This window comes from Antechinus flavipes, chromosome 3 (assembly GCF_016432865.1).
Source record: "Antechinus flavipes isolate AdamAnt ecotype Samford, QLD, Australia chromosome 3, AdamAnt_v2, whole genome shotgun sequence".
In the NCBI taxonomy this organism is placed as follows: Eukaryota; Metazoa; Chordata; class Mammalia; order Dasyuromorphia; family Dasyuridae; genus Antechinus; species Antechinus flavipes.
Window position 1 is genome coordinate 569,181,425 of NC_067400.1, and position 16,313 is coordinate 569,197,737.

The 16,313-nt window shown below is 32.7% G+C and overlaps 1 protein-coding gene across 11 annotated transcripts in view; it reads right to left on the reverse strand.

The window, feature by feature from the left end:
* Nucleotides 1-16,313, reverse strand: part of SCMH1 (Scm polycomb group protein homolog 1) — a 181,877-nt gene that overhangs the window by 89,261 nt on the left and 76,303 nt on the right. For 5 of the 11 annotated variants that reach the window (XM_051987892.1, XM_051987891.1, XM_051987895.1 and 2 more), the window contains 2 exons: nucleotides 12,823-12,891; nucleotides 11,639-11,662 (listed from right to left, as the gene is read on the reverse strand). The exons of 1 other annotated variant lie outside the window; for it this stretch is intronic. In XM_051987892.1, coding sequence (XP_051843852.1) covers nucleotides 11,639-11,662; nucleotides 12,823-12,891 — 93 coding nt within the window. Of the gene's footprint in view, nucleotides 1-11,638; nucleotides 11,663-12,822; nucleotides 12,892-14,539; nucleotides 14,771-16,313 lie in introns of those variants that run through there. 5 more of the 11 variants (XM_051987899.1, XM_051987893.1, XM_051987897.1 and 2 more) reach the window with 3 other exon arrangements.

Genomic DNA, 16,313 nt, shown 5'->3' on the forward strand with positions numbered 1-16,313 from the left:
AAGTCTAAATTCTGATATCTTTTTTGAAAAACTCCAAAGGAATAAAAAAGTAACTAATACAAAGATATTCACAATCATTCTATAACAGGAAAAGCCTCTAAATTCAATAATAAAGAAATGCCTAAACAAATAATGGCACAATAGCTCCTATTAAATTATTAAACTTGTTTCTTGACTATGCTGATATCTAAAAATGAAATTCTGAATAATGTTAAATGAAAAAGGAGACTATAAAATATTGTTTATATATATAAATTATAATTTACACCAAAAGATGAATAAATGGAGAGTTTTGAGGATAAAAACTTAATATTTATCTACTCTGCTTTCTTTGTATCAATTTTTTTAAAAACTGCAAAATTTTTTAAGGGGAAAAAAATTGTGAGCCATCACAGGGCAAAGTTGTTAGTGTCTTTTAAATATTAAAACAGTTTCTGACATTGAGAAGGTATTTTATTAAATTATCACATTAAGGTGCACAGAAAATAACTTTCTAATACATAACCAATTCTTTACCTTTTCTTATCAAAGAGGCAAATCTCCAGTCCAAGAAATTTATGAAAGTAGCAGTCAAAGCCCATTACAATGAGTATTACTCTCTTCTAAGGAACACATGGCGAAATGAATTGCTTTTTGAATTTCCCAGTTTGAATAATTCTCTCATATGACCATAAATCCTATAATGCAAGGTATATATGGGGTGAGGACAGTCCAGTCTCAACATTTTATAAATGAGGAAACTAAAGCCCAGAAAAATTAAGTGACTTGCCTGCTCAAATAACTGGAGAGATTGAATAATTAGAATAACTAGAAAGGCCAAATAACAAGAAGCAAAACAAAGATTTGAACCCTGATCCAAATACAATACTCTTGGCACTAATAATACAATGCTTCACTAACTATTGTGTAGGAAGTCCAGAGGGTTACTGTTGTGTTTGTTTACAAGTTTACTTTATAGGCTCTATTTCAAATCAACACTTTAATATCAGAAGCTAAAATCTATATTTAAGAAAATCACTTCCTACTCATAGAGAATTCTGAACACAAAAGGAAGGGCAGTAAATTCCAAACAGATGCCTTAGCTTAACTACAGTAAATGGTGTCATAAGAGTGACAGAAGAATATATATCATGTGTAAGGCCTGCATCCAAGTTTTAGCAAACACGTATTTATGAGTACAACAATTTTGGATCTCAATTTGGAGAAAGCCCTAGAGGCAAAGTAAACATATAGGATATGTTATTATAACTAGTCATGGGAGAAAGAGCCTTGCCAAATATCATCTGTACTAACAAGGAGCATTGCTGTTCAGGGGTACAAAGTCTCTATCATTACCTAATAATCCTGATGTAGAGAGATGCAGCTAAGCCCAGAGGCACATAATTGCTTACAAAGAGAACAGGTTTTTTTTTTTTTTTAAATTTCAAAGCTTTTTATTTTAAAACATATGCATAATTTTCAACATTCACCCCTGCAAAACCTTGTGTTCCAAATTATTTTCTCCCTCCTTTACCCCTCTTCCTTTCCTCCGATGGCAAGCAACCCAATATGTTAAACATGTGCATTTCTTCTATACACAGTTCCATAATTATCATGCTGCACAAGAAAAATCAGATCAAAAAGGGAAAAAATGAGAAAGAAAACAAAATGTAAGGAAATAACAACAAAAAAGAGCAAAAATACTATCTTGTGATCTACCCTTAGTCCCCAGTCTCCGTCTGGGTGCAGATGGCTCTCTTTATCACAAGACCATTGGAACTGCTCTGAATCAACTCATTGTTGAAAAAAACCATGTCTGTCAGAATTGATTATCACATAATCAATCTTGTTGTTGCCGTGTACAATGTTCTCCTGCTTCAACTCACTTTACTTAGTACCAGTTCATGTAAATCTCTGTAGACCTCTCTGAAATCATCCTGCTGATCATTTCTTATAGAATAATAATAGTCCATTACGTTCATATACCATAATTTATTCAACCTTTTTCCAACTGATAGCTACCTAATCAGTTTGCCACTACAAAAAGGGCTGCCACAAACATTACTGTACTTGTAGATCCTTTTCCCTTTTTGTATAATCAAGAACAATTTCTGATTGTGTTCTATAGCTAGGAATTTAAGTAATTATTTTTGTTAATCATATGAAAGTAAAACTCAGTGCTAAAAACACATATGTGGAGCAAGTGTCAGTTCTTAAATATATCATTGATATTCTTTCAAAAGCAACATTAGAAAAGATTCTGAGACAATGGCAGAGTAGGTCAGAAAATTTTAAGTTCAAATTTTCTGGGCAAAAATAAGAAAGACAAAAAAAAAAAAAAAAAAAAAAACAAACCCAGAACATTGCTTCAGAGGGAATGTAGAGTAGTGGAAATAAATAAAAGTTAGGATTAAGCAGTTGTTCTCCTAGGATAACTTGAGAAGACCTTAGGAAAGACCTGACCTCCAGGGGTGTAGGTTCATCCTGAGTGAAATGCAAACATCTTCAGGATGATTCTGTAGAATCAACAAATAAAGTTGAGGGCAGCTGGATTGGGAGGTAACCTATCTTGAAAACTATAATCTCACAGACAGTATAGAATTCTGACCACTGAATAAGAGAAGCCAAGAGGGACCTTTCACAGTTGAAGAACACTAAGTACAGCTGTGCTAAGCAGATACATCCCAGATTGTGCTGCAGGACAAGACGACACATACCTGGTGAGTGCAGCAATAATAGCTGCTGGCTCATGGGGACTTACAGGAGACCAAAGTCCTTAGTTTCAAGTCCAGGGAAGAGAGGACAGCTGTAGTTTGCAGTTACACGAGGGTCCTCAGAGAACCAGATTATCTGCAAAACAGTGTAACTAGGGGCCCTAGTCAGGGTATAGGGTAGACAGGAGAGCCAAGACAGACCTCAGAAAATAACAATAAGAAGGACCTGAGACTTAGGGCATCAGTCCCCTTCCTTCAGAACTGAAACTTGATTATAGAAATAGATGCTAAAAACAAAATACCACAAAAAATAAAAAAAATGAGTAAGTAAAAGAGAAAGAACCAACCATAGATACCTATTATGGGAATAGAAAATTTCTTAGTTCATATTCAGAGGAAGATAATGAAGCAAAAAAAGTCACTCCTTTTTCAATGAGAAATGTCAAATGATCCCAACCACAAAAAGATTTCTTGGAGGAAGTTTAAAAAAGAATCAGATAAATCATATAAGAGAAATCGAGGAAAAAGTAGAGGAAAATGAGAACAATGTAAGAAAATCAAGAAAATTATGAAAAGAAAATCAACCAACTTGAAATAGAGAATCAAAAACTTAGGAAGAAAATAATTTCTAAAACTAGAATTGAGCAAAAGGAAGCTAATGACATTCTAAGATAATAAGAAATAATAAAACAAAACCAAAAGAATGAAGAAATAGAAGAGCATCTGAAACATTTCATCAAAAAAACAAATGATCTGGAGAGCAGATTGAGGAGAAAAAATACAAAATTATTTATACTATCTGAAAATTACAATAAAAAGAATCTTGATGCAATATTATAAAAAAGTATTATGGAAAATTACTCTAACGTTCTAGAACAAGAAGACAATGCAGAAATAGAAAAGAAAATCCACTGATCACTACCTGAAAGAGATCTTAGGAGGAAAATACCACAGCTAAGTTTCAAAGCTCCCAGATTAAGGAGAAAATATTGGAAGCAACAAGAAAAAAAATTTAAATATCATGGAGCTACAACAAGGATTAAAACAAGACCTAACAGCTACTATACTGAAAGACTGTTGTTCTTGGAATATTCTATTTTGTAAAACAACAGAGCTGGAGTAATAACCAAGGGTAATTTACTCAGCAAAGTTAACTACAATCTTGACTAAGATAAAAAATGGATAGTTAATGAACTGAAGACTTTCAGGGATTTATGATAAAAAACAGCAAAACTTAAGGGAAAATTAAAATCTAAGATAAACATAAGATAAATGTTAAAGACCAATTTATAAAGGACTCAATGAGAGCAAATTGTTTATTTCTCATATGTGAAAATATTATCAGTACTCTTATGACTGTCATTATTTGGGTAGTTTATAAAAAGGTTTGGGCTGAGCTGTGTATGATGAGGTGATTAAAAAATAATAAAACTGTATAGATAGAGGTTTCAAAAAGGAGTAATTATCTCATAGAAATGAGACATAACATGAAAAATTGATACCGAAAAGCTACTGAGAGGACAGGTAGAGATGGACTCTTACTCTCATTGGGAATGAATTAAAGAGGGAACAACATATATGTCTAGAAAGGTATAAAAGGCTTCTAAGTACAGAAAGAGATAAGAGGATAAGGGGATAGGGCAGGGAAGAGGATAAGGAAAGGGATTCTTGAAGGTGAGTAAGATAAGGAATAGGAGGATAAGGTAGTGGACAGAAGTAAATCCGATGAGTGAGGATGAATAGGGATAAAATGAAAAGAATAATGAGGAAAAATAGGAAGAAGGAAAAAAATAATAAATAATTATAGCTTAGAATGTGAATGGGATGAATTTACTCATAAAATGGAAATTGACAACAGATTAAAAATTTAAATTCAATAGTATATTGCTTTCAGGAAACACTATAAAAATGAGAAATATGCACAAATTAAAAATAAAGGTCAGGAGTAGAATTTATTATGTAAAAAATACAGGGATAGCAATCATGATCTCAGAAAAAGTTAAAGCAAAAATATATTTAATCAAAAGAGAAAAACAGAGAAACTACACTTTTTGTCAGCAATGTTATTTAATATTATTTTGGACCAATTAAAATAACTAGGCAGTATAAAATACCTGAGAGTATACCAACCAAAACAGACCCAGTAACTATATGAACATAAGACATTTTTACACAAATAAGATATAAATATTTGCATTATATTGAATAATATATTTGAATATATATTGAATACTGAATAATATAATTGAATAAATTATATTGGCTTTACTTACCCATGAACAATTAATATTAATTTAAATATTAAAATTAATTGTTCATGGGTAAGGCCAATATAATTTTTTAAAAGAACAATTTTACATTACTTATCTGTATACTCAATGCCATTCCAATTGAATTACTAAAAAATTAATCTCACTAAGTTAGATAAATTAATAACAAAGTTCATATGGAAAAACAAAAGGCTTTGTTTGACATCCCTAGATGTCAAAGAAACCAGGGGAAAAAGATGTAAAAGAAGCAGATTCAGCAATATCAGACCTTAAACTGTATCATGAGGTAAAAGCAGTGTTGAAGTAAAAAATGGATAATTTTAATTATTTTAAGTTAAAATTTTAGAAAGAACACAGAAAATTAGGGGGAAACTTTCATAGACAATCTCTTAGAGTGTGATTGGGATGGAATATTGCTGTGATGAAGGAAATTATGAGCTGGCTGATTTAGAAAAACATGGGAAGACTTAGACTTAGAAATAAGTATAGTATCATCTTACATATATATACATAAGTATGTGTATGTTTATAGATATTTGTGTGTGTGTGTGTGTGTGGGTGTTTGTGTATGTGTGTATCCATGCTTAATTGTATCCTTTTTTAAGATAGGAGAAAAGTGGGAGGGGAAAAAATAAAAGTAAAATGCACAGTAGAGAACAAAAGAAAATCTACAAGGAAAAAAAAGAAAAGTTGGACAGTTTTGAAAACAATGTGAAGTGTTTACTATGTAGATTTTCTTGAAATGGAAATTTCTTGCTTTTATATTGAATTCTCTCTCATGTTCTGCTGTGTGTTGATGGCAATTTTTTTTTTTTGTCATTTTGTGTATTTTCTATTCTCATTTTATAAATAAAATTTACCAAAAAACCAAATGAATAAGCAAACACAAAAGTAACACTCAACCACACTCTGGTTAAATGTAAGAAATCCTATTCACAAAATGTCTGAGTTGACAAAAGGCAACTCCAGAACAGAACCAGCAGAAAGCTCTCAGCCTCCAAGGAGAAGATACCTGTCTATATAATCTGTACCATCTGATTTCTCCAATTTAAGAACATATGTACAAAGGAGCAAGACAAGGGTTAACCTGAAAACGTTAACTTTTAATTTCTTGTGATTGGTGGAAGGCAAGAAAGGAAAGCAGTACAATTTCTAGTGGGATATCACATAATAGTATTCAAAAGCAATGTTCTTTTTTCATTAAAAATATTTAAAACTGAAAGGGAAGGCTACTTAGTGGCTGTTTCTGTCTAGGAATGGGATCTTTTTTTTTTTTTTTCTTTTCTTTTTTTTTACTGAGGCAATTAAGTGACTTGTCCAGGGTCACACAGCTAGAATGTGTTAAGTGTTTGAGATCAGAATTGAATTCAGGTCCTTCTGACTTCAATGGGGTCAATTTTCATTATCAATCAGAGCCATCAAGTGGATTTCTTTGACAAAGAAAAGATCTAACTCAGTTTCAATTGATCAATGATGGACAGAAGCAGCTACACCTAAAGAAAGAATACTGGGAAATGAATATAAACTGTTTGCATTTTTGTTTTTCTTCCCAGGTTATTTCTACCTTCTGAATCCAATTCTTCCTGTACAACAAGAGAACTGTTTGGGCTGCACACATATATGTATCTATACTGTGACATATTTAACATGTATAGGACTGCTTGCCATCTGGAGGAAGGGGTTGGGAAGGGAGGGGAAAAATCGGAACAGAAGTGAGTGCAAGGAATAATGTTGTAAAAAATTACCCAGGCATGGGTTCTGTCAATAAAAAGTTATTTAAAAAAAATCAGAGCCATCTATAGTTGTTCTGATCTATATCTGGCTATTGGACCCAGATAACTCTGAAGAGAAAAATGAGGTAGGTGACTTTGCACAGGCATCCCTCACTCAAATCCAATTTATTTGTATGTCATGGCAAACCTTCCTGACATCATGGCCCTCTTTGGGAATGTAGGACAAACAACAACAAACAATAAGAAGACAGAATGTGAAAACTCTGATATGTGCTGGATTGAGAACAACATTAGGGTGAGTTCCCACTGATATAATTTAGTACAAGCAGGAGGACCTAGAAATAAGGAATGGTTATCAGATTAAAATCATTAAGGGACTAGAAATGTAATAATGACTCATGTAGACACTGCAATTCAATTCAATAAACTTTTATTAAGTGCCCACAATATGCCAGGCACTATGCTAAGCTAAGATACTTGTTTCCATAACATTCAAGAATTAGTAAAGCTCAAAACAATGTTGTGCTATTTTTTGTTAAAGGATGATTTCTCAGTAAGAGTGTTTTTATATTTTAAAAGGCCACATTCCCCATTAAAGATGATTTCTATTACAGATGTCAGGTTAATTCTCAGTGAAATTCTAGAATAGATGATTAAAAATAAATGGTTTATGAACTCTTAGAAAAGAATTAAGTGGTCATTAGAACACAAAATGGGTTCACCCAATTATAAAATAACTTCATATCCTTTGCACATGATATCACTAGCTTAGTTAGGGAAACAGTGGACATAGAATATTTTGATCTTAGTAAAGCTTCTGATGAAGTTTACAAAAATAGTCTGAAGATGCTAAAATGTGGACTGAATGATAATGCAATCATGTCCATTAACAGCCGCATATAACAGCATCCAAAATGACTTCAGTTTAACAGTAGGAGATGTCTAGAAAAGGCCACATGATTTTGTTTTTTTACTTTTTGCTAAAAATTTTAAACTGTGTCTTGGAAGAAGAAAGAGAAAGGATGCTTATTAAAATCTTCCACTGACATAAAAGAATTTCCACCACAATTCAAACTCTAAACAATTCTGAATGGAATACTAAGGGAAAACCTAATAAGATAGAATTTGCTGCTAATAAAACCTAAGGGTCTATATCAGGCTAAAAACACCACACAACTAGAGCATAGAAGAGACTAGGATTGGAAGCCATACTTGTGAACAAAGGTCAATGGCATTTAGTCTTTCCAATCCTCAAAAAACTCTTATTTGATCCATTCATTCCCATTAGCTATTGTTCCATATATATCTCTCCTCCCTTTTGTGGCTAAACTCCTTCCAAAGGCCATCTGCAACTGGTGCTTTTATTTTTTCCCTCTCACTTTCTTTTTAATTCTCTACAATCCAGCTTCTGACTTCATCATTTCAACTGAAACCAAAAAAGTTATTAATGATCTCTTAATGGCAAGCCTAAAAGCCTTTTCTCAATACAATACTCAATACTTGGCCTTTCTGAATATTTTGACTCTTGATCACCATATTTTCCTTAATACTTTCTTTTCTAGTTTTTTTTTTGGTGACAATACTCTCTTCGTGTTTTCTTCCTACCTTTTTGGTTGCTCTTTCTCCCCTCAGTCTCCTTTGCTGGATCTTTATCCAGGTTATCATCACTAACCATAGTGTCCCATGGGACTGTGTCCTAAGTTCTCTTCTTTTTTTCTTCTATACTGTTTCACTCAGTGATCTCATCAGCTTTCACGGATTTAATTACATATATATGCTGATGATTCTCAATTTGCTAATCCTAATATAAGTTCTGATGACCTCCAACAAGCATTTCCAACTGGATGTTCTATAGATATCTTAAACTCAAAATGTTTAAAACTGAACTATTATCTTTCTCCCCATCCCTACCCCATGCCCTGCTTCTGAATTTCCATATCACAAATAGGATACCATTATTTTCCTAATCACTCACACTAGCATACTATATGTTATCTTCGATTTCTCAATTCTTCCACTCCACCAAGATGTTGCTTATCAATTTTCTATAATATTTCTCATTTATACTATCTTTTCTCTTTTGATATTGCCATCATCTTAGTACAGGCCCTTACCATCTCTTAACCAGATTATTGCACTAGCCTTTTGGTTAATCTGCCTTACACAAATTATCCTCATTTTAATTTATCCTCTATTCAGATTTGACCATGTCATCCCTACTTAGTAAACGCTAATGACTCCCTATCATCTCCAGGATCAAATACAAAATCCACTCTTTTTCATTAAAAGCCTTCATATTCTGTTTCCTCTCTACCCTGCCAGATTTTTTTATCTTACATTGTAGCAGTTCTTTTTTCCTTATTCTTCACCCTATCATATAATGTGTGATTCAGTGATATTGCTTTTATCATTTCCCATACAAGATATTCCATCTCCTAACTCTGAGTATTTCCATGCTTCCTGGCTCCTTTTGCCTTCTTTAAGTCTCAGCTAAAATTCCAATTTCAATATAAAGCCTTTCTTAGTTCCTTTTAATGCTAGTGCATTCCTTCTGTTGATTATTTCCAATTTATCCTGTATACAGCTTGGCTGTACATAATTATTTGCCTATTTCTCTCTCCATTAAACTGTGTGCTCCTTGAAAATAGAAGCTGTCTTTTACTTTCTTTATATTCCTATATGGTAGTGTACACTTCTATGTACTTTACAAGGCATACAGTGGAATCTTAATAAATATTCACTAACTATTTGAACATGAATTCAATGAATCATCACCATGATATAATTATTTAAAAAACTAATGAAATTATATACTGCTTTAATTAAATTAGGTATAGTAATAATAATAGTTAGAATCTATATAGTGCTTTGAAAACTTGCAAAGTACTTTACAAACACTATCTAATTTGATCTTCACAACATCCTTCAGAGATAAGCTCTATTATTATTCTCATTTTGAATAGCAAGAAAACTGAGGCAGAAGTTAAGTAACTTGTAGAAGTAATAATTGTATTACATTATATATTGTTTTGATCTAGAAATAAAACATAATGTCCACTTCTGAGCACAAAATTTAAGAGGTCCACTCTAAAAAACAAAATAAATTCAGAAGTAAACAATGAGGGTGTCAAAGAGTCTGGAAAACATATCACATTGGTTGGGAAAAATAAATTTTTTTAAAAGGCCATAAAACAGAAAATTAAGGAAACAAATCACAGAATTTTAAAGTTAAAAGAGCCTTAGACATCATCTAACTCAATTAGATTACTTTACATACGAAGAAACTGAGGTTCAAGATCACAACTATGGAGTACTAGCATATGACAGCTTTATTTAAATATCTAAAAGGCTGCTATATAGAAAAGGAGACAGATAAACTATTTCATTTCAGATACTCCATAAGAGTTTACAAGTAAGTTTACAAGGAGTAAATTATGGAGAAAGACATAGAAAAAAATTGTGATCAGTTGAATGAGCTGTCTAGTAAGCTCTCTATAACTGAGAATATTTAAGAGGTCAGATGCCACAAGCCTGTAGTAGAAAGGATACGTTATTAAATGGGAGTTTGGTCAAGAGAGGACTCTTAGTTGTTTTTTCACCCCAGTTCCAAAAACAATTAACCTTGATATTTTGACCCTAAAATTTTGTTAATTTCATAATTTTTGAATACAAGTCACTGAGGCTAACAAAAAGGAAATGTCAGAATCTTTGAGAACTGTTAGATTGTAAAACCAAAGTAAAAAAAATGGATTTTCTACAAATTGATCATGAAGTTATATTCCATGTGAACTTTAAGTTCAAGCTGAATGTGCCAAGTCATTATTGGGAATGTGCTGAGAAGTGTCTAAATAACAAAAAGGATAGATTTTTAAAGGCCTTGTATGACACTCTGAATTGGCAAAAAGGGATTTAAGTTAATACAATTTCCCCCTACAAATCTGCTAGAGAAAAATCTGTATTCTCCTTTTTAATTCACCAATGAAGTAAATCCTTCATTGGAATTAGCCAACTTGTTCAGGTCTATCAAAGCCAATGATCCTGTTGGGATAAGGAATCATCTTTCCCTAAGTCACTATGACACTCTTAGGAAAAAGAAAAATGTTAACAGATTATCCAAACATGTTTTAGATTTAGATTTTATTAAGTTATTTCATTAACTTCTTCAGCTCACATCTAGTTTTTTAACTTGGACATTGCCATAAGATTGTCTAACATTCTTCAGGCCCTGACAGTATCTACAATCTGACTAGGGTAAATAGTGTGCAACATGAAGAATGGATTGAACCCATAGGTGATGACTATATCAAATGTGGACTATACTAAATGCTAGCTTTCTTAAGAGAAATTTGCAATATGTAATATGAAATATGAAATACCTGAATTGGAAGAGACCAGGAGACTTGAATCCTAATTGCTATTTTATGTTAAGTATGCAGGGACATTAAGGGACTCTAAATAGTGAAGCCTGTGATTTTAAATCTTATGTCTTAAAAGTTGAGGATGGAATTATCAAAGCTATTAATTCTGTTCCTCAATTTCTAGTCACTCAGTTAAGTCTCTACTTAAACTTTGGTTGGGTAGGCTCAGAACTCTGGGATTTAATCATCGATGGAACTCAGAAATGGCTTATTCTGAATCTTGGTTCAAGAGTTAGTTCTATTCAAGATTCTTATTTTTCTTAAGGTTATTATGCCTTCTTTCCCAGTTAGCTTTGTTTATAAAAAGGCATTTGGTCTTCTAGGAGGTAACCATCTCCTAATTTGATTTCCTGTTTTCATTCAAGACAAATTGATGGTACAAATGAACTACAAGGGCTTCTATTAGACAAAGGAAAACATGGGTTTCTTCAGCTTGGTACAAAGTACACTGAATTCTTGGTGTAAGTGACTTACATCATGTTATGACTTCTTTGTTTTGTAAAAATGTAGGTGAAATAGCTTACCTAGTTCTAGATTATCAGCAGCTTCTGTTAAAGAAGAGATGTTGCAACATAAGTCAACAAGCCACCAAATAAAATAAAATATACAGAGCCCTGTAGAGACAGCCCATTCTGGGTATAGTTAACTATTCCTAGTAGGCTCATTCATCCCCTTCTGATGTCAAATAAACATCTTCCCAAATCTGCCATTCCCCCTAACTTCTCCATATGATACCTTCATCCCTACAGTTACTTCAAACGTCAGGATGATTGATCTTCCTTCTCTATCACCCCAAACTAATCAAACACCAAACCCTGTCAATTCTATACATAACAATGTCTCTTGCATCTGCCTGCTCTCTTCACTTCCCTACTTCAGAACCTTCCTAGTTCAAATCCTCATCTTTTCTTGATAGCTCCTCTCCAACAGCCTCCTAATTGGACTTTCTACTTCCATTTTTTCCCTAAAAACCTTCTAGTTCTATTATTTATGGGTCTACAAGACTATCAACTCCAACTTATCCTTCATTAATTGCTTGAATCTTTATAATTTAGTCTTCTGACAATGCTACTCTTCTTTAAAACCTTTAGTGACTCCCCAATATCAAGTGAAAAAAGTATAAATTTATTCTGATATTTCTGTGCACAATATGGTTCCAATTTCCTTTACCTCATGCTTCTATTCATGTTCTATTTCATGTTCTTTATATTCTAAGCAAATTAGACTCCCCTGTTTTATCCCCTGCATAGCTTGCTTTCTCTAGTCTCCATGCCTTCCCCATGTTGTTCTCATCCTTGGAAAAGACCTCCTCCTTCATTCTTAAGTGGATGATCCCTTCCTTCAAAGCCTAAATCAGTCACAACTTTCTCCATAAACCTCAGGAGGAAAGTGGTTATTCCTTACTTGAATTTTTCCTGGCATTTTGCTTAGACCTCTCTTTTGCATTTATTTCATTTTTCCTTATAGCAAAATTATGTGTGTACATTTCATTTCCCAATTTCAGATCATATTTCCTTGAGAGTAGGATCTTTGTCAAGTGTGTATGTGTATACCCAACAATAGCAAAGGGCCTCTCACAAAATCCCTTAATAAATGTTTACTGAATTGAACTGAACATCTCCATGCTTCAGAGATATTCCAAAGGCTAGGAATATAGATATTCACAGATATTTCATAGGCTAGGAAGCAGCAAAGGAGATTTTCTTACCTTGGAACTGAGATGTGGGCTCTGATGGGCGGCCATATTTGTGCTTTCTACCATCTTTCCAGTCTATTGCTAAGGGAAAAGAAAAAGTATAGAAATGAAAAAGAAGTTCAAAATATATAGAATTTAGAATTGGAAAAGAATGAAAAATCATTTAATCTAACTCTCTTATTTAACAGATAAGAAAACTAAAGGCCAAAGAAAGAAAGGGTCTTATTCAAGGTCAGAAAGGTAGTAAGAGAGAGTAAAGCTAAGATTCAGCCCATCTCAACATACAAAGACAGTATTTAAATATTCAGACAACACAAAAGATAAGAAGTACCAGATGCTTAGTCAAAAGAAGTCTAAAGAAGATTTTTTCAAAAATTCTTTTAAATACTTCCCCAGTGTATATTATTTCCAACATAAAATATCTGTTTTATACAAAACTTTTCAAAACACATCTCTTATATGAAAAAAGCATACATCTGAAATTTTTAAAGTAGCATATATTTCACTAATATGAGAGCATATTCTAGCATACAGGTAAATACCTCACCATCCCAGATCAATATGAGCTTCTGAGAACAGGGACTGTTTCTGCCTTTCTATCTTCTATTGTTTGCTATATAATAGGTGCTTAATAAATGTTTTTTTGATTTAAAATAATGTCTCTATCCTTACTGTAAGCAACATGCAAAGTGGAGTGGTATAATATAAAGAACACTAGATTTAGGCTTAGAAAATCTGAGTTCAAATCCTACCTATGTCAAATGATTCAAGATGAAATTTCAGACAAGTCTCTCTCCCTTTCAGGAGACAAATTTCCTCCTATGACTAAATATTCTTTCAAATTCCTTCTAGTCCCCATCTGTACCTTTACTTGGCTTTTTTTTTTTTTTAAACTGATACACAGGATCTCTTGAGGTTAGGTTCTCCATTTCTACTCCCACAATGATAAAAATGATGCCAAATTAATAACCTTTCCCTACCACTTCAATACTTAACTTAAAGTCTTTGGCCAGTATTAGCTAATAATCAATTAACTAGTTCATATAGTCAATTCTCTTATGAGATGCTGTAATAAAAAAGTAGAAACACATGGCACTCAATTTTCTGTGTTATAAAGATTCCTAGATTTGGAGGGGGGAGATTTAGGACTTAGCCCTGGTTCTGCCATTAATTTCTCATGTAATTTTATATGTCATTTTTTTTTCCTGTTCCTAAATTTCCTTTCTGGTTTAGAAGATCTCCAAATACTTTCCAATTCTAACATTCTCTGATTCCATATTTGTAATGATAAAGACCTCACACTAAAGTAAATTAGATTTTGATTTTTTTTAAATATTAAAAAATATTTGCTTATTCAAAGAAAATGACATTTTAGAGAGAGAGAGATTTTTAATCTCTGCAAGTTAAACACAAGACCATTTCACATTTCATATCTATCATATATGTCTACAATCTATAAAAAACTTTGAAACTACTCATAAGAAGAAGAATTGTGGGGACAGAAATCTGGTTCTGAAATCCTAAAAAAAATCAATGACAATGCTCTTGTGGAAAACTTTAGAAATATTTCATCTTATTTACCACATTTATTTACCATTTAAAGAAGAGAGCAGGTTAACAGAATGGACCAAAGACTGCATGAGAAGATAATGCATATATACTAAGATAATCATCAAAAAAGACATATTACTTAGATATAAACACATCAGAGGAATAAAGACAAAATTACCTGTTAGATCAGTGGAGAGGGGAAGAGTTCATGACCAGACAAGGAATAGAGATGATCACAGAAGAGAAAATGGACAATTTTGATTACATAAAATTAAAAAGCCTTTGCACAACAAAATATGCAGCTAAAACTAGGAGAGAAACAGTTACTTGGGGAAAAAAAATCTTCACACTAAATTTCTCTGAAAAAGGTTTCATTTCCAATATATATAAAGAACTAATTCATATTTATAAGGATATTCCAACTGATAAATGGTCAAAGGATATAAAAAGGTGGTTTTCAAAGGAAGAAAGCAAAACTATCAACAGCCACACATCCCAAATCACTAATAAAGAAATGCAAATTAAAGCAACTCTTAAGATTCTACCTTATATCTATCAAATTGGTAGAGATGATAAAAAAGAAAAATGCCCAATGTTATAGGAAAATTGGTATCCTTAATGAATTGTTAATATAATTGTGAATTAGTCCAGCCACTCTGGAAAGCGAACTGAAACTAAGTCTAAAAGGTCACTAAATTGACTAACTTTTGCCCCACAAAAGTTGTGATCCCACAACTAGATCTATTATATCTGAAAAGAGAACAAAGAAAGTGGAAAAGAACTCATTATGTACAAAAAGTATTTGTAATAACTACTACTGTGGTGGCAAAGAAATGGAAAGTAAGGGGGTACCCATCAGTTGGAAAATAGCTAAAGAAATTATGGTATGTAAATGTAAGATACTACTACTGTGCCCTAAGAAATGATCAAAGGGATTGTTTCAAAGAAATTGCAGAAGGTTGTATGAATTGATGAAAAGTAAACTGAACAGAAAAAGGATTCAAATAACAAGAACACTGTAAAGACAAATATCTTTGAAAGACTTAAGAACTTTGATCATTATGAACAATGACCAACCATGCCCTCTCATGGTAGGAACAATGAAGCATGCTACTCACCTCCTGTTAGAAAGGTGTTAACTGATAAAAGATGCAGAGTAAAATATGAAATTGTTTTCCTGGTCTCACTTTTTTTTAATGGCTTTTTATTTTTCCAAATACATGCAAAGACAGTTTTCAGCATTCACCTTTGTAAAACCTTGTGTTTCAAATTTTTCTCCTTTCCTCCCTCCTCTAGACAGAAAGCCATACAACATAGGTTAAACATGTACAATTTGAAGTCTGAATTTTTAAACATGAGCAATGTGGAAATTTGTTTTACTTTTCTATTTTTCTTTTTCAATGGTGCCTAGGAAGGGAAAAGGGGGGACAGGAAAGGGAGAGAAAATAAATACTTGTTAATTTTTTTTAATTTGAAGAAAGAGCAAAGTGAGCAGAACCAGGAAAACAATTTATACAATAACAATGTTTAAAAATATGCTGAAAGATTTAAGGACTCTGAACAATGCAATTACCAACCATGATTCCAATAGACAGAAGATGAGATATATCTCACAGAGAGGTGATAGACTCAAGATTCTGAATAAGACACTTATTTTTTGGATGAGGCCAATATGGGAATTTATTTTGCTTTACTTTGTAAATTTTATAGAAGAGTTTTTCTTTTTTCCAATGGAGTGTATGTATAGGAGAGAGAAGGGTTTAGAGGTAGGTGCCTCTGATTCTCCCCCTGCCCCCTAAAAAAAAGAAGGGTGAGAGAAGAGGGGAGAGAGAGAGAGACAGACAGACACAGAGAAAGAGAGACAGACAGAAAGAGAGAGAGAGAAAGAGAAAAAAAGAGAGAGAAGTAAAGGGAAGACTAGATGAAATCACTGATATACAGGCCAGCTTTCA